This window comes from Corythoichthys intestinalis, chromosome 18, assembly GCF_030265065.1.
Source record: "Corythoichthys intestinalis isolate RoL2023-P3 chromosome 18, ASM3026506v1, whole genome shotgun sequence".
Taxonomy (NCBI): Eukaryota; Metazoa; Chordata; class Actinopteri; order Syngnathiformes; family Syngnathidae; genus Corythoichthys; species Corythoichthys intestinalis.
This window is the reverse complement of record NC_080412.1, coordinates 6711538-6737066: the sequence shown is the minus strand read 5'-3', so window position 1 is coordinate 6737066 and position 25529 is coordinate 6711538. Positions and strand designations below refer to the sequence as shown.

The 25529-nt window shown below is 41.1% G+C and overlaps 1 protein-coding gene across 2 annotated transcripts in view; it reads left to right on the top strand.

The window, feature by feature from the left end:
* robo3 (roundabout, axon guidance receptor, homolog 3 (Drosophila)) overlaps positions 1-25529 on the top strand; it is a 205744-nt gene that overhangs the window by 85099 nt on the left and 95116 nt on the right. For both annotated transcript variants that reach the window (XM_057820223.1, XM_057820222.1), the window contains exon 7: positions 21518-21642. In XM_057820223.1, coding sequence (XP_057676206.1) covers positions 21518-21642 — 125 coding nt within the window. The remainder of the gene's footprint in view (positions 1-21517; positions 21643-25529) is intronic.

Below are 25529 nucleotides of genomic sequence, written 5' to 3'. Positions count from 1 at the left end.
AGGAACAATATGCTTATTTATATAATATTTAATAGTAGTAATAATATATACAATTTAATACAGTGGTGCCTCTACTTATGAAATTAGTAGGTTTTGAAAGTAGTTTCGTAATGTGAAAATTCTATAAGTAGAGACGCGTTTTCCATGTAAAAATCCAGACATAAATATTTTATAATGCATAAAAATTCTTCAAAACATGTAACACATACATTTTACAATTAGATGATTGCACAATAAACATAAAATCAGAGTTGTGCATAATGTAAAGAACCAAGCAGTAAAGAATACAAGTTAATACACTCATGTAATGCTGTCGCAACATTTGGGGCGAGTGAAGAAGGCGCTGGGATACACACATGCACATACAGTAGAGCCAATTGGATGCCAGAAATGCTAGACAATAGCCAATGGCAGAGCACCTGTAAGTATGTTACGTTCAGTAAACTCTGGGAGCTGCGAGTACCAGCCATACTGTATTTGTGCCATTTATATCCTAAAATTTCTTTAGTAACAAGATGGAATATTTTCTCATTGATGCTTGTCTTAACCTGAAAATTCTGTATGTAGAAACGCTCATAAGTAGATGTACCACTGTAATAATATTTACAATTTAATTATTCATCCAATGGCCCTAAAATTTCAATAGACATGAAAGAAACGTTTTTTGGAAAATACATCATCAATTCCTGTTTATTTATAACTGGGCCAATTAATGCAATTGTTTATACCACTATAGGTTTTGTATAAGCTGTGCGTATATTTTTCCATTTATTCACATTGTACATATTGATATTTTCATTTATTCACATGGTACGTATATATCTCCATTTATTCACATAATCACATATTTGTTCATTTTACTTGGTTTTTCTTATTCACTGGGTGGCTGTGACCTGCGACTCTATTTGGATAAGATATGTATGGGAGCTCTCAGCTTCTTTCCTGTAACAAGGCCACCATTGCTGATAAGTTATTGTGGTCCTGGAATTAATGCAAATTTATACGTACAACGCTTGCATGTGCTAAAACAGAATAATGTAACTGTATTCACTCACAAAAAAGGGATAAGAATAACACAATAAAAGATGGGGGGTAGGAATGAACTTTTTTGACATGCCATCATTTCTAGTCTGTAACACATACAATCCCTGTTCATCAGAAGCTCATTATTCTCTCTTCTCATTTCCCCCCTTTTTGCTTCACTCCATCACAGTTGGCTCATCAAGTGAGTATCTCATTCCATGCCATCTTTTTGTATGCTTGAGAATATGTGTGTAAGACTTGTACATAGTTTTGAGGGGAATTGTGACAGTTTAAATACAATAACCACCAAAATACTTCAAAAATACAAACTACAGCTGCACTTTATGAATGAGTACTAATCTTGAATAGAGTGTAAGTCAATGCACCCATAAATTACAACGCTCAAAATGAATTGTTTCCACCTTTCTATCGGACACATCACACATACCCCGGCAACTCCATTTAAAATATCAATTTCCATCAAAAGTTTATTTTGCATAGTTAATTTTTATATGATTATTTATGGGTTAGCTACAGTGGTATAAAAAAGTTTCAGCACCCCTAACAATCAACAGTACCTTGGGCCTAAATGAAGATGACTTCTCCAATATGCTTGACACCATATACAGTAAGATGATGTTGTAGTTTCTTTGGTGGTGATCTTTGAGTTCTGTTTGACCATTCTCATATTCCTTTGCCTTGACATCTTTTATGTTTAACTTGGCTTGCCACTTCTGGCCTTAATAAAATATATTTGTCCTCTTCCAATTCTTAATTAGGTTATGTTATGTTTACAGCCTTCTCTTAAACTATGATGTTGAATCTAGCGCTGCAGCTATCGATTATTGTAGTAGTCGATTAATCTATCAACTATTTCGTTCGAATAATCGAGTAATCTGATTAGGAACATTTAATGCGTTGCTGAATAAATTTTAGGAGATGCATAACAAAGGCTTGCTAAGATTGCACTTTCAAAAGAGTGTTCAATGCGAATACAAATTAAAATTCCTGAGCGTTTCTTCAAACTATTCAGGATTCATTTAAAAATAAATTGAAAAAACTGAGTTTAGCCTCAAAGGGTATAGAAAAATGTGGATCTAAGTATAACAAAAGAACAATTGGCTAACTTGCATAGCAAAAGTCAGCTAGCTTAAATGCTATAAAATACTTTTTTTCTTTTTTTACAATGCTCTTAAAAAATCATTCAAACACATAGTCCTGCAAAATATGCTAAATGTACATATAAACTAAACTAAAAATGCATAAAAAAACATTAGCTCAAACAAAAACTTATGTTGGTCTTAACAGGGAGCAGATGGATTCAGGTATTTCATATTCACTGCTGCCACTAGAGGGCAGTCTGTCTACACAAATCAATAAAACTAACTGCAAACACATTCAAAGCAAAGCATTAAAATGCCACTAATTTAACTAATACTTGAAACAACAACACTTAATTTGAAGCTTTTTTTCTAATGGAATAACTCGAGATAATCGATTAATTATTGCTGTACTAATTGAACCATCTTTTCATTCAGGTCATTTTGAGAGCTGTTTTGAGGCCCTGATGTTTGCCATTTTTCGCTGAAGAAAGAGATGCACAACACAGCTACTTAAACAAAAAAAAATATATATCATGATTGCATGCATCTTTCTATGAGGTATAAGGCTTAATAAGGTCGAATGCTAATTTTGATTCTTAAATAACCACTGCTAGTACGTTACATGTATTTAAATCAACAAAATTGCAAAGAGGCCCATATTTTCGCACCTGTATAATGTTGTTTTGATGTATATTGCAAATCTCCTGTTAGTCCAATAAACCTAGTTTCACTTCTGAAATATTACTGTCGATCAATTTTTTGACAGATCAAAATGAGGTCGCTGATCCAAATACCAAATGATTTACATATGAAAGTAACAGGCATCATGGGGTTCCCAATCTTTCTCATACCACTTCTTAAACTAAGCAGGGGCTCTTAGCTTCGTTTGTTCGTGCACAAGGAATGCATTGCAGCAAAAAGTGAAAGTATTTTCAGTCCTATGGTGAAGGACAAAACATGTAATTGTAAAAACTGAGTATATGCTGTCTTGTTCTGATGTCACAACAACAAAATGGAATGAATGGTAAGGAGAGTTAATTATAGGTTTTCGAAATGGTCATGCAAGTCTGTAAAGGAATCCTTACTCGGGTGCGTCACGGACACAAGGAAGCATAGTATAACTATATTAGTTTTATATTATTATGTTAGTACAGTATATTAATCTCTTAGCCTGATTAATTCCAATTGGTCATTTTATTTCTTGTGCAAGCGAAAATGTCGAAACATACAGCCCAACATTGCAAGCATCTCAAAAACACATTTGATTATAGGTAGAAATTGATTGAAGAATAGTGAATCCAAATCACATATCGATTCCTTACTGATTGTCAATGATGTATATTACACATGTATTGGCGTTTTAGCAAACTCAAAATCAAGCCAATACTGAGTACACCTTCGGAACCTGAATGTACGCATAGGCTATACCGGCAATGAACTGCCCACATGGATGGTTTTGGTTTGGTGATTTATTCCAGTCATTCAGCAAACAGTCCACTTTCCAATGCAGCTCATGCTACGGCGTGCTATGGTCCTATGGTCCTATGGTAAAAACCGTGTGTCCACCAGGTGCACTAATTAACAGTGGCTCTCTAGGCGCACCTTTATAGTAAAATACCTAATGACATTGGTGGTGCCCCCTGGTGGCAAAAACAATAACACAGTTTCAAAATAAACGCATTGATGCACTGAATTGTGACAGTGAATATGGCTTCTACACTCCGGCCCCTAATTGTGCGTTACACTCCACAATTACCCGAAATATTTAAAGAAGCCATTTAAACTCAAAATAATATATTCAATGAAACCTAACACTTTTTTTTTTTTTTTTTTTTTTTTTTCCCAGCTAGATTGAGTTTTCTTCATTTTTGATCAACTCCTCTGGTCTTGCATTCTTAATCAGTCCTTTTCATCTGTTGCCTCCAATAGTAGACACAGCTTTGTTACAGGTCGTTCCAATACACTGGTCTTCGTCTGCAGCCGCACAGTACGTACCAGCCCTCTGGCATCAGGTTTGGCCTCCACGACCCTTCCAAGCATCCACGAGCCTCTGGGAGCAGTTGCATCCGCAATTACAACAATGTCTCCCGGGACTAGATTTCTCCTTTGCATGGACCATTTCTGCCTTTCTTGCATCATAGGCAAGTACTCAGAAATCCATCTGGTCCAGAAGAGGTCAGCCATATACTGCACCTGCTTCCACCGCCTTCTGATGTATAGATCTTTCTTCTCAAATAACCCAGGAGGTAAAACTGGCTTTCCTTTCAAGAGAAGTATGTGGTTTGGTGTGAGGGCTTCAAGATCGTCTGGCTGCTCTGAAATGGTAGTAATGGGTCTGCTATTCAGGATGGCTTCTGCCTCACAAAGGACTGTTTGCAAACCTTCATCATCAAGGATTTGCTGATGCAGAACAGACTCGAGTACTTTCCTCACCATGCGTATTAGACGTTCCCACACCCCGCCATGATGGGAAGCTGCAGGGGGGTTAAAGTTCCATGTTACACCTTCATGCAGTAAGGCACCTTGCATCTTGTTATGATTAAAAGCAGTCAGAGCCTCTTTTAGTTCTCTGTTGGCTCCTACAAAGTTTGTCCCATTGTCAGACCGAATACTAGACACTGGTCCTCTTCTGCAGATAAACCTTCTCACAGCATTTATACAGGAGACTGTACGCCACTTCAAGATGCATGGCTCTGCTTGTCAGACATGTGAAGATCACTCCGTACCTCTTTAGAATATTCCGTCCCCTCTTGACGTTGATTGGACCAAAGTAGTCCACCCCCACGTTGGTGAATGGGGCTACGTCAGGTAAGACTCTTTCCTTTGGCAGATCAGCCATTTTTTGGTCACCGATCTTTCCTCGTTGGCGTTTGCAAGTGACACACTCAGAAATGTCCTTTCTTATTGCGGAATTGGCGTTTGTGATCCAGTATTTCTTCCTAAGGTGGCTCAACACATGATTCCTCCCTCCATGTGCCAACTGCTGATGGATGTGGCGAAGAATGAGTGTAGATACATGAAAATCTTTGGTCAGGATAATCGGGTGCTTGGTTTCCTCCGGCATTGAGGATCTCCTAACACGGCCACCAACTCGCAGGAGTCCATCGTCCAGCACGGGATCCAACTTGTAAAGCTGGCTGTCCTTCTTGAGAGTGATACCGCTCTTCAGCGTGGCAATTTCCTTCTCAAATTTCAGTCCTTGTACAAAGCACAATATCGTCTTTTCTGCCTTGGCGAGGTCGTCAGGGTGCAGGTATTGCCCACCGAGTGTCCTCTTGAAGACTTGCATTCTCTTTGTGACTTCTTCTGTTTGTTTTTGAAGATCCTTTTCAACTTTGCAGACAGCATCATGGGTTTCAGTCCTCTTCTGATGCAACAGCCTCAGACAATGCCTGACTCTTAAAAACCAGGCTACTGCAGTTTTCAGCTTCCGCCATGTCGAAAAGTAATTCATTAGCTGGTAAGTGTAGTTCTCATATGTCTTCATGATAATGGCATTGGCTGTCAAGTCTCTTTTAATCTCCGGATCATCCTCAGCAATCGGTTGGAGCTTGGAGTCAGAGTCTGGCCAATCCTCTTCTGACGTTGATAGAAATTTTGGTCCATTACTCCACCTTTTGTTCATCAGAAAGTCGGCGCCTTTCATGCCTCGTGAAACATCATCCGCTGGATTGTCTTTGGTACCAATGTACCGCCACTGTTCCACACTTGTAGCCTCTCTTATGGCCGCAGTCCTATTGGCAACAAAGGTGTGGAAACGCTTGGTTTCGTTGCTAATGTACTTAAGCACTGTAGTGCTGTCTGTCCAAAATGTGGACTTCTCCAACTTGAGTTCCAACTCCTTTTGCAGCATTGCATCAAGCTTCACTGCTAGAACAGCAGCTGTGAGTTCCAGCCGAGGGATTGTCGTCTGTTTCAGTGGCGCGACTCTGGCTTTGGCCAAAATGAATGCGACGTGCAGCCTTCCAACAGCATTCTCTAGCCTCAGATAAGACACTGTGCCATAGCCATCTTGACTAGCGTCAGAGAAATGATGCAGTCTTGCCTTGATGGTCTTTCCAAAGTTCTTGGGCTTGAAACACCGATTCACCTTGAACTCTGTCATCCTCTCCAAGTCGTTGAGCCACTCTGACCACTGCTGAGAGAAATATGGAGGAATGTACTCATCCCAGGTGTGGCGTCGTTTGCACAACTCCTGCAGCAACAACTTGGCTGACAGAGTGAAGGGTGCTAGAAATCCCAGCGGGTCATAAAGTGAACTGACCACTGATAGGATTCCTCTCCTGGTCTGTGTTTTTTCCTTGGTGGTGGTCCTGAACATGAACTGGTCGCTTTCAACACACCATTGCAATCCGAGAGCTCGCTCCAATGGTAGACTCTCCCGTTCCAAATCCAGCTCCTTTATTCCATTTGTTCTGTTCTCTTGTGGGATTGTTGTCAGCACTGATCGACTGTTGCTTATCCACTTGGAAAGATTAAAACCGCCTCTCTGGCAGAGCGCAGTTAGGTTCTGCACCATCTGAATTGCCTCCTTCTCAGAAGACAAGGACTTCAGAAGGTCATCAACATAAAAATTGTTTTTGACTGTAGCAACCACTTCTGCTGGAAACTGACCTGCATGATCATTTGCATTTTTCCTCAGTGCATAATTCGCACAGCTTGGCGAGGATACAGCACCAAACAGGTGGACAGTCATTGGGTATTCAACTGGAGGGTGTTCTGTATTTCCCTGGGGCCACCACAGAAACCGAAGGAAATTGACGTCCTTTTCTGACACTTTCACTTGATGGAACATTGCCTGGATATCAGCCATCAACGCCACAGGTTCCTGTCTGAATCTGAGCAAAACTCCAATCAGTGAGTTTGTGAGATCAGGTCCCTGTAGAAGCTGGCAGTTGAGTGACATCCCCTTGTACATTGCTCCGCAGTCGAACACCACTCTCAACTTTCCTTTTCGAGGGTGATAAACTCCATGATGTGGAATATACCACTGCTTTCCATCCTCTTGTCTCAGTTGACCCTCTGGTACAATTTCAGCATAACCTTGATCGATGACATCGGTGAGAAATGCTACGTACTCCTCTCGAAAGACCTCATTTTTTCCAAACTTCCTTTTCAGGCTCATGAGGCGCTGTTCGGCAATGCTGCGATTGTTTGGCATGATGGGGTTGGCATTTCTGAAAGGTAGGTCCAAGTAATAATGACCATCCTTCAACACTGAGGAGCTGTGCATTATGTCCATGAACTTGATGTCTTCTCTTGACATTTCAGGTTGTTCCTGTAAAGTTGTCTCATTAAAATCATGGTTATACTGCTGAATCATCATTTCCTCAATGTGTACCAGGGATATTCGATTCGCAGTAATTGTGGAACTAACATGGCTACTCCTCCTGTCAGTGCCAGCTCGAAGTGGGCCATTGAGCACCCATCCAACTTTGGTCCTTACAGCATAGGGACCATCGCCTTGACTGTTTATGATTACCCATGGTTCCATTATTTTTGATGCATTAGTACCAATGAGAAGGTCGATATTTGAATCAATTTGTTGGAGCTTGACATCGCTGAGATATGGCCATTTATCCACATCATCTTGCCTGGGAATATTGTGGTGGGACACAGGCATGCGTGTCTGGGTAACAACATCAGGCAAGTCAATGAAATCATTGTCGTCCAATCCTGACACCTCCAGGCCGGATACGACATGACTGGCAATTATTTTTTCCTGTCCCAAGGTACGCAGCAACAAATTAGTTCTTCGTTTCCTCATGTTCAACCGCTGAATGAGGCTTTCTGTACAAAATGTTCCTGAACTACCAGGATCCAAAAAGGCATATGTTTGCAGCACAACATCACTCTTTTTGGCTTTAACTTGGACTGGTACAATAGAAAAGATGCAATCATCCTCAAAACCGGCCCCAATATGACCACATGTCTGAGATGCAACAGTTTCAACGGTGATTGCTGGTTCCTTGGGGTCATCCTGTTGTGGCTGCGTGTCTTTTACTTGTTGAACTGTTCTTTTAACGTGCTGCTTGATGTGCAGAACTCCAGGATGCTTTTGACGGCACACATCACACTCCAATCGATTATTGCAGTCATTGCTAACATGTCCCACCTTGAGGCAGCCAAAACAGATTGCTTTCTCCTTGATGAAGCTGATCTTGTCACTGTGCAATTTTCCTTTAAAATGAGTGCACTTGTCCAATGAGTGACCACTCTTTTTACAAAACATGCAGCATTGGGAAGTACGAGGGGAGGTTTGTGACGCAGACAAATTTGTGGCGAAACCGCTTTGTTTGCGCTCCTTCAGATCCTTTATCTGGTATGGAGTTGAGCTTTTACTCGAGGCAGCAGTGTGGGTATCTTGAATGTTGCCAAAAAGTGGATCTGTGGCTGTCCTAACTTGCTTTTCAATAAATGCCACCAAATCACTGAACATAGCCCTTCGCCCAGAGTGCTCCATCAGATCACACGCAGCGTTTCTCCACCTTTCCCGCATATTGTAGGGCAACTTCAGCACTATGGTCCTCATATTTGACGGCATATCCAAGTCTTTCATGTGCTGGATCTGCTCCGTCACATTACAACACCCACGAAGAAATAAGGCAAAAGCCTGTAGAGCCTTGATATCCTCCCGTTTGATAGGTGTCCAGCTGAAAGCTTTGTTCATGTAGGCAGAGCTGATTTTATATTCATTGCCAAAGTGCTCCATAAGAAGATTTTTTGCCCTTTGGTACCCCTGGTCAGGAGGTAAATGCTGGCAACTTTGCACAATTTCCCTTGGCAAGCCTCTTGTGTATTGCTGGAGAAAATGTAAACAGTCACTGTAATTGTTGGACTTATCTTTGACTCCATTTTCAAATGCTCGCATGAACGCATGATATTGAAGGGGGTCTCCATCAAAAATGGGAATTTGTCGTGGTGGGAGAGCAGAAGCTAGACTTTGTTGTATCATTAAGGTAGTAATGTCATTTTGCCTTTGCATAATGTTGAAAATGTCATTTTGATTGACAGCTTGCGGAGAAGAAGATTGATTAAAGGTTCCCTGTGATTGGGTATGAACCATGGGCTTCAGCTGAGTGTCATGCCCCACAGAATTACGACTTGCATGTGTTTGAAATGTGGGCATTTTCTGCCTGTGCCCTCCTGACTGGGCTGGAAATGCAGGGAGACCAATAACCTGAGAAGCATTTCCCATATTGTATACATTATGCGGCTTTTGATCAATGAATGGCCCATCATAATTTGGCTGTGCGAGCTCTATCTGGTCATTTATGTTCACCGCCAATGGGGGCGCTGCAGCACAATCATCAATCATGGCTGTCCTCCTTTCCTTTGGACGAACGACCAACGAGGACGCTACAGCGCTATCATCAGGCACAACTGTTCTCCTTTCCTTTGGACGAACTACCAACGGGGGCGCTGCTGAGCAATCAATAACTGACTTCCTTTCTTTGGACAAAATTCAACCGCACCGGTATTTAAAATGTTTGCGTTGGCGTGGGCCTTCAGAACTTTGGAGCTCCTTCCATACGAACTTCGGGAGCTCAGTGATGCGTTCTCCTCAAAAACATTGATTTTAGCATTAAATGCTGCCAATTCAGTCTCCAGTGCCAATTGTTCCTTTTGTCTCCTCAAATTTTGTTCCTCCACTTCCAATTGATGCATCCTCTTCAAAGCAGCAACACGTTCAATGAGAGCTGCCTTCTCAGCTTCCACTTTGATGCGCTCCTTTTGTGAATATGTTGTGGACGAAGATTTGGACTTTTGACTTTGTTTTGAAGATGTAATTGAAGCCTTTTGTGAAGATGTTGTGGATGAAGATTTGGAATTTTGACTTTGGTTTGAAGATAATACTGAAGCACTGTCTCCTAGCTTGAGAGAATCTTGGACTCTGGCTCCTTCCTCTTGATCTGTAATTCCGCCATCTTTAATTGGGTCGTTATGAAATACTTCCTCACGTGGTTGCCCAACGTCGCAAAGCCAAGCTTTCACTTTTTCCATGAATCCAAAATAAAGTGTTCTTTTTTTCTCAAACCATTGATTTTGTAAAGCAGCTTGATCAGGAGGAATATTTAATTTCAGTAGTGAGTCATGATTTTCCTGAGCATCTTTTAAGCACTTCATCATAATGTCCAACTGCGTTTGAACCTCAGAAACATTCTCAACTGCGTCCATTAGCACTTTGAGATTTTCCATTGAAGCAGTTGCCTTTTTGCATTGTGACTGCCTTTCTACCTGACATTTTTCAATAAAATTAATAAGAGCCTTTTCTGTCATTTTAGGAACCCTTTTTTCATGCTGTGGAGCGTGTTCATTTTGCGTTTTAGAACCCTCAGACATTTTGCGCACTTTCCCTTTAACACACAATCATGCATGAAAATGTACCATCAATAAATATTGGATGACATTGCACATAAACCACATAGCAAATGCAATGAAAAATAGTACAGCAAATGAACAAAACCACACTTAAATGCATTACATAATCGCCCAGCACTAACACGCATTAATGAATGACTCAACAATCAATATGAATGAACACCGGAACAACTCCGTTAGCTGTCATTAAAACGCTCATTTCGCGATCTGCGCCTAAATGTCCAACTATTGTCCTTGTGAACAGCCCGCGCGATGATATTAACGCGGAAGGAAGGCAATCCGTAAGTCTACCAATTAGACGAGCGGAATGTCAACGCCAAAAAAGTTCGAAGCAACACAAAGCACCGTAGAATGTCAATCAAACGGGTGCATCGCCACACGTCAAAGTCAACTCCAATAGTTGTAAGCCGTTTTCAAATACAGCCGTATTTCATTTCGGTGTACGTTACCCCGTCTTGACACTTTGTTGCAAGTGTTGCGCTGATAGTTGGTGGGTTCGATGTCCGCGAATCCTCCTTCAAACAATGGTGATGTCAGCAACGCGAATCCCCTTTGAAGACTTGATTTCCGGGATTCCCTCCGTCACAATGTATGGCGATCAAAAGCGATCTTCTTGCACAATGAGGTTTCTTGCTTCTCTCCTCAATCTTAGAGGTTCGCAGGACGTGGGTTTACTTATTTCCTTAATCTTGGATGTTCACAGGACACGGTTTTTACTTAATGTATTGGCGTTTTAGCAAACTCAAAATCAAGCCAATACTGAGTACACCTTCGGAACCTGAATGTACGCATAGGCTATACCGGCAATGAACTGCCCACATGGATGGTTTTGGTTTGGTGATTTATTCCAGTCATTCAGCAAACAGTCCACTTTCCAATGCAGCTCATGCTACGGCGTGCTATGGTCCTATGGTCCTATGGTAAAAACCGTGTGTCCACCAGGTGCACTAATTAACAGTGGCTCTCTAGGCGCACCTTTATAGTAAAATACCTAATGACATTGGTGGTGCCCCCTGGTGGCAAAAACAATAACACAGTTTCAAAATAAACGCATGGATGCACTGAATTGTGACAGTGAATATGGCTTCTACAACACATGATAATACAAAGCTGTTTCTGTAGAGTATGTATTGTATATGCAGCATTATATACTGTAAGCTGCTTTTCCAGGAATGTGTCCAATGTAGTATCATGTACATATTTTTCTAGGAGTGCTGAATATTACCAGGTTTAGCAGCACTTTTTAAGTTGCATTGACCTTCATTAATTTTTCATAGAATGTAAATAGTCTTAGCAGTGGGAACAAGAGACTGTTTCGGCAGCTGCAACTTATAGTTTATTTTTGCTTTTGGATATTAATGTAATCTTAGTCACAATATTCAATACATTCTTATCACATAAAACTTGTATGGCTTTTAGACATACAGAGGACGCCATGTTTTACGCGCGCAATGCATGCTGGGGGTGATGACGCGGTTGGCCTGGACTGGGAGAATAGCTGTGCTTGCTAGCAAGTGATGCTAGTATGACAACGGGCAGGATTTTGTTGCATTCTGCTGCTGGTCAGATTGTTTTGTTAGAGATGTAGGATGACTTCCCAACATTGTACCTGCATCCAATTCCAGCTCATCAGCAGTGTCTTTAAAACTATCCTAGGCGGCTTGTATTGACTTGCTGCCATTTGCCAGTTAGTATATCATTCGTTGCTAGTTGCATTATTGCTTTGTCTTTTTCGTTTGTATGCCTGTCAGTTTTTCCCTCGTTTTTTTTTTTTGTCTTCTTTTTTTAATTGTTGTTGTTGTTTTTTTAATTTTTTAATTTCCGCGATTCCGTGTTTTTTTTTTGTGTGTTCAATTCAATAAGCCGTTTTACGCAATCCCTATGTTATTGCTGTCTGCAGTGAGCCGTATTTTTTAATTCCATGGTCAAACCAGCCATTTTCTTTTCAGTTGCGTTTCCCTTTCAGGTTTTACTGCACATATAGTCAGCGCATGTGGTTTGTGATTGATTTATAAGGAAAATCATGACCATAACATAACGCGTAAGTATAGTCCTGTGGTTTACGCGCTCGCCTGTTGCATGGGAAACACTGGTGCGAATCCCGCTGGAAACCTTCATTTGATTGCTTTTGCTGCTCATTTTGTGAAATTTCGACAATGCTACCCTGCTCATCATTTTTTTGCTCGGGTATAAATTGGTAGGACAGAACCGACGACATGTTTATGTAGTGTTTATGTAGTGTACGAGTGACACTGTGGAATATGGCAGCGCTGCCTAGTGACGTCACCGCCCAAAGTGCATTGAGTCGTCAACAACATTGGCAACCTACTAGTTAAACTAATTTTTCAAATTTTATAAAAACAAAAACATTAAGAGGGGGTTGAATATCAAATTATGATAACTCATACTCATATTTATCTTTTAAGAACTATCTTTTAAGAAGTCTTTCTGTGTGTGGTTCACTTTCATTCACCGCGGACGGGTAAAAACATTCCACTTTTTTTCGCGGACCAACGGAGTGCTAAAGGCAGGTAGGGGGGCACACGACGGGAAATAACTGGCCTTGCCGCAACCAGGAAACGAAATCCTAAGTACAAATACATTTATGTTTCATTGTCGCACGAGGAAGCCGTGACTTTTATTATTGCAAGGAGGAGAGCAAAATTGAAACTGTCATTCTAGTTTTGGTGAGAACATGGTGCAAGAGAAACTTTTCGAGCGTCCCACAGCTCGGGAAACGGCCGCCATCACATACAAAATGATGGGTTTCCATGCTACAAGCTGGGTACTGATGTTTCACCTGTGGTGTTCCGAAGGCTCCAGAGAGTCTGTTTATCACACGCCAAGCGCCGTTGGCCTTGCTACGAAAAGAAGTAGAGTTTCTGAAATGTACTCACAGTGTGCAGACATATTTGGTGTGTGAAAAGAGCATGTGCAGTGAATGCATAGGTGCAGCAGTGTTGACAGATAGGGCAGGTTCCTGCCAGAATAGGCAGGTTTTACTTACAGTGTGATTGGGTTTGAGACCGTTTTGATCTGGCAACCCTGAGGTGCAGCTCGCCGTTGGATCCTGAACTCTATACTTGAGTGTTGATGGTGCACACATGATTTAAAACTGAAGTATTCTGAGTATACTGAAGTAGCTCATGGACTGGTACTGGTCCGCGGACCGGTGGTTAGGAACCACTGTGCTACAGCACTCTACAGGCTGAAAGCTGTTATAAAGAGTGTGCAAGATCATAACTTACAGACGACAGAGGCAACAATGACTCTGCAATTAATAATCAGCTATCAGTCATCATTAATCTGAACCAAAAAAATAAAAACAAGAAGAAAAACAGTGACAACGACTTAAGTAGGGAATCGAAGGCCTTCAGACTATAAAAATGTCATTTAAGGTGATGGTATTTGCTTAATAAAAAGATACAACTACTTTCCTATATTTGTTGGAGAGGAATAAAAAATGAATGCACCAGCATGAGCGTGAGAGTGCATTAAGTAGAGCACAAATGCGCGTGAGATGCACTGCATCAATGTGTGACTGTGACAGCTGCCTGTCATAACAATTGTCCCTGGGGAATTCTTGTTGGGAGTGCATGTGTTTTTTTTCCCTCTTGCTCCATGTCCAACATTTGTCGCAAATAACACTGTCAGAGTGTTAGAGTTGGAGATCAGGGAAGGTGTGTGGCATCGGTGCTTGGGTACTTTCTTTGTGATGGACACGTGAAAAGGTGCTGAAAGCACTAACACATCAAGCATAAACAAAGTGAGAAAATGCTCCCACAGAAGCAATGGCTGTAGATATATTGTTTGTTTGGCAGTTCCAAACAAATTGCATGTTTAATTAAACATTTTTGTCAACATAGCTTGATGGTAAAGTAAATGAAGTTTCAATTATGCCAAATATGTCAGCTAGGCCCCTTCTTAGGCCAGCCCAAAAAATCCTGCTGAATGAGGAGAATCAATTGTTCTTAGTCTGTGCAAGTTTTCAGCACTTAAGTTCAAACATATTTCATGTATCGTAATTTTCAGGCGATAAGCCACTACTTTTTTCCGTCATTTTGAATCCGTCGGCTTATAATCCAGGGCTGCTTATTTGTTGATTTATTTGGGTTAATAGGTAACACTTTATTTGACAGCGGCGTCATAAGGCTGTCATAAGCAATAATTAGGCATAAATGAATACTTATGACAGATTTCATTACTTGTCCAGAATTTCCCCTTGGATTTCTGCATCGTAGTCGGTCAGCTTCACCATGTCATGCCGCGTCGAAATTGCTTCATATTATGACAAATGACAATTTTTTAAAAACATTTTTTCCCCAAGAAGAACCATAACAAAAATCTGTTTGGAATATTTCATTAGCCAGACTAATGTCGTAGCTCTATAGTAAGACTTACATCTCGTAGTCCTTCTTTTTATCTGTCCAGAATACGTCCAACATTACACAACATTAATAGTAGAGATGTCCCGATCCGATATTTGGATCGCATCGGACGCCGATATGGGCAAAAAAAATGCGCATCGGTATCGGATCGGAACACGGGAAAAATTCCGATCCAGACTTCCGATCCCCGGTCCGGGTTTTCCAGCGCACCGATTTACATAATCCATTCCAGTTTTTGCTTCGGTTTCCCTAAAATCCGCTCCGCATTTTACGGCACACCTTCAACACACTACATTTACATTACCCTCTCCCAATTTACCGAGAGACTTTATCGGTAAAAATGTCAGCTGTGTGGGATCATTTCACCTTAAAGGACTACAAAGACGAAGAGGCAGAGAGCAACATATGCCACAATAAAGTCAAGCGTAGTGGTAAAGCTGTAAGAAGTTTTAATGCAACCGACCTAATCAAGCATTTAGCGAAATACCACCACAAACAATATGAGGAGTATGTTAAGAAAAACGAAGACAAAAAGAAAGGTCCTACGCAACTAACACTGGCAGAAACTTTTGCTATGCGTGACAAACTGGCACTCGACAGTCCCAAAGCCCAGGTAATAATAAGAGTCATTGCAGAAGAATTCATTCTGGATGATGAGCCATTATGTCACGGGAGTAAAGACGCACCTTCCAACACGCGATTCGGCCGCTGAAGATTCGAGAAGGATTCACAAACATCCAAATTCCGATTATTGAAATATGTCAAGTAAAGCGGAACTAATACACAGCGCGGTCTTCGGGACGCAATGAGAAACTGACCGCATTGCGTCCCGAAAGTAAACATAACTTGTCTTAGACCCGGGTAATACCAATGCTCAACTCACAGCTTTAGCTCAACTCATGCTGCTGGATAAAAAACACAAGAATACCTGACTTCTGCCGACAGCCGCAATTCAATTCAATTCAATTTTATTTGTATAGCCCTCAATCACAACAGAAGTCTCAAAGGGCTTTACAGAGGCAATATGATACACAATTAGAAATGAAGCAACAAAGATGAATAGATACAGTTCAAGTCCTGGCTATCCCCTATCCTTAAGACCCTCCATGCCGGCAAGGAAAAACTCCAAAAACTCCAGAGTCAATTGGGAGAAAAATGAGAAACCTTGGGGAGTACCACAGTCAGGAGAGATCCACTCCCAGGACGGATAGACAGGAACCCCAGAACTGCTAATGGGAATTAGCAAGCGAAGTTATAGTCCGTAAAAATACAGTGGAGTAAAGGAGCTAGAAGAGGTCCCTCTAGTCAGATGAGACGGGGGTAGCAGCGAGGACGTCTATCCAGCCAGGGGTCCGGACAGTCAGGAGGCTGCAGCTCCTGACTGGGGAGGGGGGAAAGGGGACACCGGGTGACTAGTGATAAAGAGACTAGACAAATAGATATTAACACTGGAAAATAGAAATAAAGTAAGACAAGTGGTAGGTAGAGTAAGAAAAGGAGATAGAACTCACCGGCTGTACTGCCCCCAGCATTATAGCTTCTAGTGCAGCTTAGACTAAACTGTGAGTCTACTCCGACTTCAACTAGCCTAACCATAAGCTTTGTCGAATAGGAACGTTTTTAATCTAATCTTAAATGTGGAGACTGTCTCGGCTTCTTTAATACTAGCTGGAAGCTGATTCCATGAAACAGGGGCTTGGTGGCTAAAGGCTCTAGCTCCGACAGTACTTTTATAAACCCTGGGAACGACCAGTAGACCTGCATTCTGAGATCGGAGTGTTCTGTTGGGGCGGTATGGAACCAGAGCATCGGTGAGATAAGATGGCCCCAACCCATTAATGGTCTTAAATGTAAGAAGGAGTATTTTAAATTTAATTCTAAACTCGACTGGAAGCCAGTGAAGTGCCTGGAGCACAGGGGTGATGTGCTCTCTTCTATTGGTTCCTGTTAAAAGTCTTGCTGCTGCGTTTTGGACTAGCTGAAGACCTTTTAGAGAGCTTTTAGGACAAGCTGCAAGTAGGGAGTTACAGTAATCCAATCTCGATGTAACGAACGCGTGAATTAATTTTTCTGCATCGCTTTTAGATAAAATATTTCTAATTTTGGCGATGTCGCGCAGGTGAAAGAAAGCCGTTCTACAGGTTTGTTTAACGTGTGCTTTAAACGATAAGTCAGGGTCAAATAAAACTCATAGGTTTTTAACTGTGACGCTGGAGGCTACACTTACATTGTCCAGAGTGACTATCTGGGCAGCTAAAGAGTCTCTCACACTTTTCGGGCCTATTATAAGGACTTCTGTCTTTTCAGGGTTAAGTAGAAGATAGTTAGTGTTCATCCAGGTATTTATATCTCGGATGCAGGCGCTTAGTTTTTCTACTTGCCTGACCTGCTCAGGTTTAATTGATAAATACAGTTGTGTGTCGTCAGCGTAACAATGAAAGTTAATGCTATGTTTTCTGATGATATTACCTAGAGGAAGCATATACAGCGTAAACAAGATGGGCCCGAGGACCGATCCTTGCGACACACCATAACTAACTCTAGAGTACGATGATGATTGCTGGTTTACATTGACAAACTGGTACCTATTAGATAAATAGGATTTAAACCAGCAGATGGCTGCTCCTCTAAGGCCTATGTCACATTCTAATCTCTGCAATAAGATATTATGGTCGATTGTGTCAAAGGCTGCACTCAGGTCCAACAGAACCAGGATCGAGACTAATCCAACGTCAGCGGCAAGTAACAAGTCATTAGTTACTTTAACTAATGCGGTTTCAGTGCTATGATGAGCTCGAAAGCCAGACTGGAAATGTTCAAATAAACTATTGTCCTGTAGGTGCTGACAGAGCTGTTTAATTACCACTCTTTCAAGGACTTTGGAGAGAAATGGTGAGTTAGAAATAGGTCTATAATTGGCCAAAATATCAAGATCAAGAGTAGGTTTTTTCAAGAGCGGTTTAATAACTGCATATTTAAAGGACTGCGGCACGTAGCCAGTAACTAATGAGGTATTTATTATATTTAAGATAGTGTCAATAGTTAGAGGCAGGGTCTCTTTAAAAAGTTTGGTTGGGATTGGGTCGAGGAGGCACGTTGATGGTTTGGAGGACATTATAATTGAAATTACATCGATTTGGTCTACAGTGGTAAAGTTATTTAATATTTTAGAGGGGTTTATAGGAGATTCCGAATTCTTCGTCTGCACTTTATCAGACCTAATAACTGGAAGTGATTCATTTATTTCATTTCTAATAGTTGCGATTTTATTGTTAAAAAAATTTAGGAAGTCATCACAGCTAAGGGTGGTTGGGATATAAGGTTCTATTGAGCTGTGACTGTTTGTCAGCCTTGCTACAGTGCTGAACAGAAACCTAGGATTATTTTTGTTTTCATCTATTAAGGATGAGTAATATCTGGTTTTAGCCGTACGCAAGGCCTGCTTATATGTCACTAAGCTGTGTTTCCAGGCAGAGAGGGTGTGCTCTGTGTTGGAACGGCGCCAAAGTCTTTCTAATTTACGTGTCGATTGTTTAAGAGAGCGTGTTTCAGCATTATACCAGGGAGAGGCTCGTCTCGGCTTGACAAACTTTAATTTGGAGGGAGCGACGACATCGAGGGTAGTACGAAACGTAAACATAACACGATCAACAAACTCGTCAACAGCAAGGCCGGACATTATTCCTTCATAATTAGATGACATGGAGGCAAATATAGGCTGAATTATCTGTTTATACTCTGAAACAGAGCGGATCCCCTAATGTCCTTTTCATCTGAGTTCTAGTCACTAGTGGCGGATTATCTTGAAGCACAAACTGGAAGGTAATTAGAAAATGATCAGACAGTACGGGGTTGTGGGGATGGACACTAAGATCACTAATCTCCGTACCGTAGGTTAAAATCAAGTCCAGGGTGTGCTTGTGACTATGAGTTGGTTTATTTACATTTTGAATGAAGCCAGTCCCATCTAGTAGGTCATTAAAGGCCTTACCAAGGGAGTCACCTTCATCATCAACATGTATATTAAAATCCCCTACAATTATAATTCTATCCAAGCTTAGCAAAATACTAGATAAAAAGTCAGAGAAATCTAACAAAAACTGTGAGTAGGGACCAGGGGGATGGTAAACCACTATGAAAAGAACTGGTTTTTGGTTCTTCCAGTTAGCATCTATAATTGATAGTGCTAGACTTTCAAAGGAGTTATAAATGTAATTAGCTTTACTTTTTGGGCTCATACCTAAACAAGAGTGTGATATTACTGCCACCCCCCCTCCACGGCCCGTGCTTCTAGCTGTGTGAAAATTCACGTGACTTGGGGGTGTGATTCATTAAGTCTAACAAAGTCATCTCGCTGAGGCCAAGTTTCAGTCAGGGCCAAAATATGAATATTATAATCCCCAATTAAGTCATTAACTAACGCAACAAACTACGTCAACGTCGTTTTACTGGAGATAATAGATATCATATGTAAATAGAACCAGATGCTACACGACAGACTCAACTGCGTTGGCAACATTGAAGTTTTGAAAACCAGATGCGTTAGTAAACAGCCGCCATCTTAAACCAGAAGACTTCCCTAGTAGGCTGTTGTGAACCTTCCAAGCGAACCTAATTAACTTTTTATCTAAAATACTCCTAAATCGGCAAAATCTTGACTTGAATCTATCTTCAAAACAGTTTTAAAACTTTCACATGTCGAAAGTAGACAGAAGGGAAATTATGGAATAACGGGAGCAATTTTAACAACTTTAACAGTTGATTCGCAAAATTAAATGAATTGAATGTAGTTTAAAGCTGCTGATACAGAATGGGGACTTGAGTATTTTATTTACTGTTTTAAAATGCTAACTTGATACTGAAATAGTCGTTTATTTAAACCTGAGATGCTTTTTATACAATTTTTGTAACTAATGCACGAAACATTAAAAGCATCTAATAGCTGGGGAGATTTGTGGGATTTTCCACTGATGTTGTTGGTGTGTTTTGCTTTTTTAAGACAGTTTACAATATTATTTGCTCACTGACTGTGCCATTTCTGTTTGTTATTTATAATGTTTTGTGTTTGTCACTGAATAAACAGGTCAGTTTCTTGTTACAAACCGTTGTGTGTTATTCAAACTCACCTAATTCAGCTGGCTAGTTGTTATCAAGGGTACTAAAACCTTTTTCAACATGAGTCTGACAACTAAGTAAGGAGGCTAAATAACTTTAAACTTTAACACATGCGCAGATAGATCGGTATCGGCCAGTATCGGAATCGGATCGGAAGTGCAAAAACCTGGATCGCGACATCCCTAATTAATAGTCCTTCTGTTAACGGACCCTCGTCCGTAGACAACTTAAATATTTTCTAAATACTTCAAAATACTCTGAAATTGCAACCAGCGTCATCAGCAACGAACAAATGTTATGCAAGGACGTGTTGATTCGGGTCAAACATGCCATACAGAACTTAAAACGCTATGTCAATGTCAATATTCAGATCGTTTTAACAAGCTTAAACCAGAATTACATTCATTACCTTAAAATACCTTTCTGTTGACTTTTCTCCCGATTTCCAACTCTGCGCCAACATAGTCAGGCATAAGCTTGCAACAGGGAAACCAATGTGATTTTCAAAATAAAGTGTGTAAAGGAACAATTTGTATTTGATGTGATTATGGCAAATAGTGCGTAAATAATGAGCTATATATTCATTTAGACATACTGTATTGTTAAATTATACAAATGATAAATTCCAATGTATCTTTAAATCTCAAAGGCCTTTTCACACTAGCGTCAGCCCAGTGTGAAGAGCGGTCCACGGCAAGCTCAAAACGGGAGAAGCCACGTAACCTGACATAGACTCTGTCAGGAAGTGAAAAGCGACAGGCATATTTACTACAGTCCCAAGCACCAATGTGCTTTTTTCATTGTTGGACAAGAAAGCAGCAACTTCTCCTATTTCAAGCAGTAGGGGGAAATTATAACAGCTGTGTAGAGTTTTACTATTTTCGATTTGAGGGTGAATAGTTTTTTTGTTATTCATGAACTCCATTTTAACACAAACGCACGTCGAGGTACCATTTAGCTAGGCAATGACAGGTATGACAGTCGTTTTTTGAGTGTCCAAGAGCTCGCGGAACTTAAAAAAAAAAACAACAACAACAAAAACACACATTTATCAAGGTTACTTATATGGAGAGGAAACCCTTGTGTCAGCCGGCAAATAATTTTGCCACTAACTCCATTTATGTCCAGCTTAGATCTTTTAAATCCATTCAAAAGTGAGATCATTTGCCGGATGATACTAAATGACATTTATCATAAGCATTCATTAATGCTCATGACAATGTCATGTCATAATTATGAAGATTTTATGCCAAACAAAGTGTTACCAGTTAATATCTTTTGGTGTAAAGATCTAAGGACAGCTGCAGCCTATGGTAAGATGCGGCTTATATATGAACAAATGCCGTTTTTTTGGTGACAAATTTGTTGGGTGGCAGCTTTTGGTCAGGTGAGCCTTATAGTTAGAAAACGACGGTATTTAGAAACTAATTGCACAGTCTGCACTGTTTGTCCCTATAAATTTTCTAAGTTATCTAAAATTTCTTTTTCTGATCCTCTGTTCTCCAGTGCCACCTCAGATTGTTGTGCGGCCACGGGACCAGATCACAGCACCAGGACGCACTGTAACCTTTCTCTGCGGTACAAAAGGAAACCCTCCACCGGCTGTGTTTTGGCAAAAAGAAGGAAGCCAGGTAAGAAGTGGGGTCGGTCTGAAAACACGGGTTGGGTGGGGGCGACGAGGATGGGCTGGGTGACCGCCTTGGGTCCTGAGGCACGGATGATGGCCCATCAGCTAAGGCTGCGGGTTGGTAGGGTGGTGCTTATGTATGTATATATGTATGTATGTATGTATGTATGTATGTGTATATACACTGCTGGCCAAAACTATTGGCACCCCTGCAATTCTGTCAAATAATGCTCAATTTCTCCCAGAAAGTGATTGCAATTACAAATGCTTTGGTAGTAATATCTTCATTAAAAAAAAAAAAAATCATGTGATGCATCTCTAATTTGTGTAATTAACAGCACCTGTTAATTACCTGTAGCACATAACGTGGTGGCAATAACTAAATGATACTTGCAGCCAGTTAAGATGTATTAAAGTTGAATCAACCTCTGTCCTGTGTCCTTGTCTGTACCACATTGAGCATGGAGAAAAGAAAGAAGACCAAAAAACTGTCCGAGGCCTTGAAAAGCAAAATTGTGAGGAAACATGGGCAATCTCAAGGTTACAAGTCCATCTCCAAAGACCTGAATGTTCCTGTGTCTACCGTGCGCGGTGTCATCAATGGTGGCTAAAGAACCTCGACTAACATCCAAACAAGTTCAAGCTGTCCTGCAGTCAGAGGGTACAACATTGTCAACCCGTACTATCCGTCGGCGTCTGAATGAAAAAGGACTCTATGGTAGGATACGCTGGAAGACCCCACTTCTGACCCAGAGACATAAAAAAGCCAGGCTGGAGTTTGCCAAAACTTACCTAAGAAAGCCAAAAACGTTTTGGAAGAATGTTCTCTGGTCAGATGAGACAAAAGTAGAGCTTTTTGGGAAAAGGCATCAACATAGAGTTTACAGGGAAAAAACGAGGCTCCCTGATGTTTTGGGGTTGCTATGCTTCTTCTGGCACTGGACTGCTTGACCGTGTGCATGGCATTATGAAGTCTGAAGACTACGAACAAATTTTGCAGCATAATGTAGGGCCCAGTGTGAGAAAGCTGGGTCTCCCTCAGAGGTCATGGGTCTTCCAGAAGGACAATGACCCAAAACACACTTCAAAATGCACTACAAAATGATTTGAGAGAAAGTACTGGAGACTTGTAAAGTGGACAGCCATGAGTCCAGACCTGAATCCAATAGAACACTTGTGGAGAGATCTGAAAATGGCAGTTTAGAGAAGGCACCCTTCAAATATAAGAGACCTGGAGCAGTTGGCCAAAGAATGGTCTAAAATTCCAGCAGAGCATTGTAAGAAACTCAATGATGGATACTGGAAGTGGTTATTCGCAGTTATTTTGTCTAAAGGTTGTGCGACCAAGTATTAGGCTGAGGGTGCCAATACTTTTGTCAGGCCCATTTTTGGAGTTTTGTGTAAACTGATAATGATTTAACTTTTTTTTTTTTAATTCTCTTTTGTTTTTTGTTTTTGTTTTTTTATTGCAAGCAAAATAAGTGACGAAATTACCACCAAAGCATATGCAATTGCAATCATTTTCTGGGAGAAATTGAGCATTTTCTGACATAATTGCAGAGGTGCCAATACTTTTGGCCAGCAGCATACAGTGGGGCAAATAAGTATTTAGTCAACCACCAATTGTGCAAGTTTTCTTACTTGAAAAGATAAGAGAGGCCTGTAATTGTCAACATGGGTAAACCTCAACCATGAGAGACAGAATGTGGGAAAAAAACAGAAAATCACATTGTTTGATTTTAAAATAATTTATTTGTGAAAATCATATTGGAAAATAAATATTTGGTCTATACCAAAAGTTCATCTCAATACTTTGTTATGTACCCTTTGTTGGCAATAACGGAGGCCAAACGTTTTCTGTAAAACTTCACAAGCTTTTCACACACTGTTGCTGGTATTTTGGCCCATTCTTCCATGCAGATCTCCTCTATAGCAGTGATGTTTTGGGGCTGTCGTTGGGCAACACGGACTTTCAACTCCCTCCTGACCTCGTGGTGTCAAAATGATAACAAGAACGGGGAGCATAAATCCCAGAACCACACGGGGGGACCTAGTGAATGACCTACAAAGAGCTGGGACCACAGTAACAAAGGCTACATCAGTAACACAATGCCCCGCCAGGGACTTAAATCCTGCACTACACGGCACTACAAGTACACGTCCAGGCCCGTCTGCCATTCGGTAGAGAGCATTTGGATGATCCAGAAGAGGACTGGGAGAATGTGTTATTGTCAGATGAAACCAAAACAGAACTTTTTGGTAGAAACACAGGTTCTCTTGTTTGGAGGAAAAAGAATACTGAATTGCACCATACCCACTGTGAAGCATGGGGGTGGAAACATCATGCTTTGGGGCGGTTTTTCTGCAAAGGGACCAGGATGACTGATCTGTGTAAAGGAAAGAATGAATGGGGCCATGTATCGAGAGATTTTGAGTGAAAATCTCCTTCCATCAGCAAGGGTATTGAAGATGAGACATGGCTGGGTCTTTCAGCATGACAATGATCCCAAACACACAGCCAGGGCAACAAAGGAGTGGCTTCGTAGGAAGCATTTCAAGGTCCTGGAGTGACCTAGCCAGTCTCCAGGTCTCAACCCCATAGAAAATCTGCGGAGGGAGTTGAAAGTCAGTGTTGCCCAACGACAGCCCCAAAACATCACTGCTCTAAAGGAGATATGCATGGAGGAATGGGCCAAAATACCAGCAACAGTGTGTGAAAAGCTTGTGAAGAGTTAGAGAAAACGTTTGGCCTCCCTTATTTCCAACAAAGGGTACATAAAAAAGTATTGAGATGAACTTTTGTTGTTGACCAAATACTTCTTTTCCACCATGATTTGCAAATAAATTATTTAAAAATCAAACAATGGGATTTTCTGTTTTTTTCTCCACATTCTGTCTCTCAGGGTTGAGGTTTAACCATGTTGACAATTACAGGCCTCTCTAATATTTTCAAGTGGGAGAACTTGCACAATTAGTGGTTGACTAAATACTTCTTTGCCCCACTGTATGTGCTGTGTGTGGATTAGCACCAGCATGACTCTCACCCACACACTTATGCATACTGCCCGTTCAATCATTTTCCCCACTCTGGCTTTTATTCAGTATCAGAGTGTGAGTCTGCATAGGCTTGCACATCGACAAACGTGTGGGTTTGCACAAGTGTGTGATCAGCTATGGAACATGTTGGAATTCACTGAAAGACTTGATGAGAGAGTGTGGGTGCTTGTAGCGTGATTCATGGTTCCATTTCGGCGTAGGAAGGTTGAGATCGCATGAGGTGTAACGTGACAAAATATCAGTGAGGAAGATGCGCAGAAATTTTATGTGGAACGGCTACGCTACAGAAAATGGGGGAACGGAACAATGTGAAGGATTTTCTTCATTTACCCACATCTAACTGAGGCACACTGGATCTAACAACACAAAAGACAATCTAACTCTGGACACGTCGTAATACAGTCTTATTGATTCAGCAATCCAACCTGAGTGTAGCAGTGAACTTTCTCTCTCTTACGCTAACCACTGGCGCATGCGTGCAACCTCAAATTACACGCAAACAAGGACCCAAACAGGGACTCCTCATAGCTGCCGGCAAAAACCGGTTATCAAATTCGTAGGCAACTAAATTATTAATTGATTTAAATTGACTAGTTGTTGCAACCTTAGTATTTACCGTTACACCCCTAATCAGGAGACCTACGTCCTCTTTTGCCTGGACATGTCCACCTTTCATGTCGTGTCTTCGTCATCCGGCCGGGTTTTATAAATTCATGAAAATGTCCGCTTTTTATGATTTTTCGCGGGACCAATTTGAAGAGAATCCCTCCGGCCGCTGGGGGGCAGCGCTTGCCTGCGTTGACGTGGCTCCTACTAGTAGGTGCGGGAGAAGAG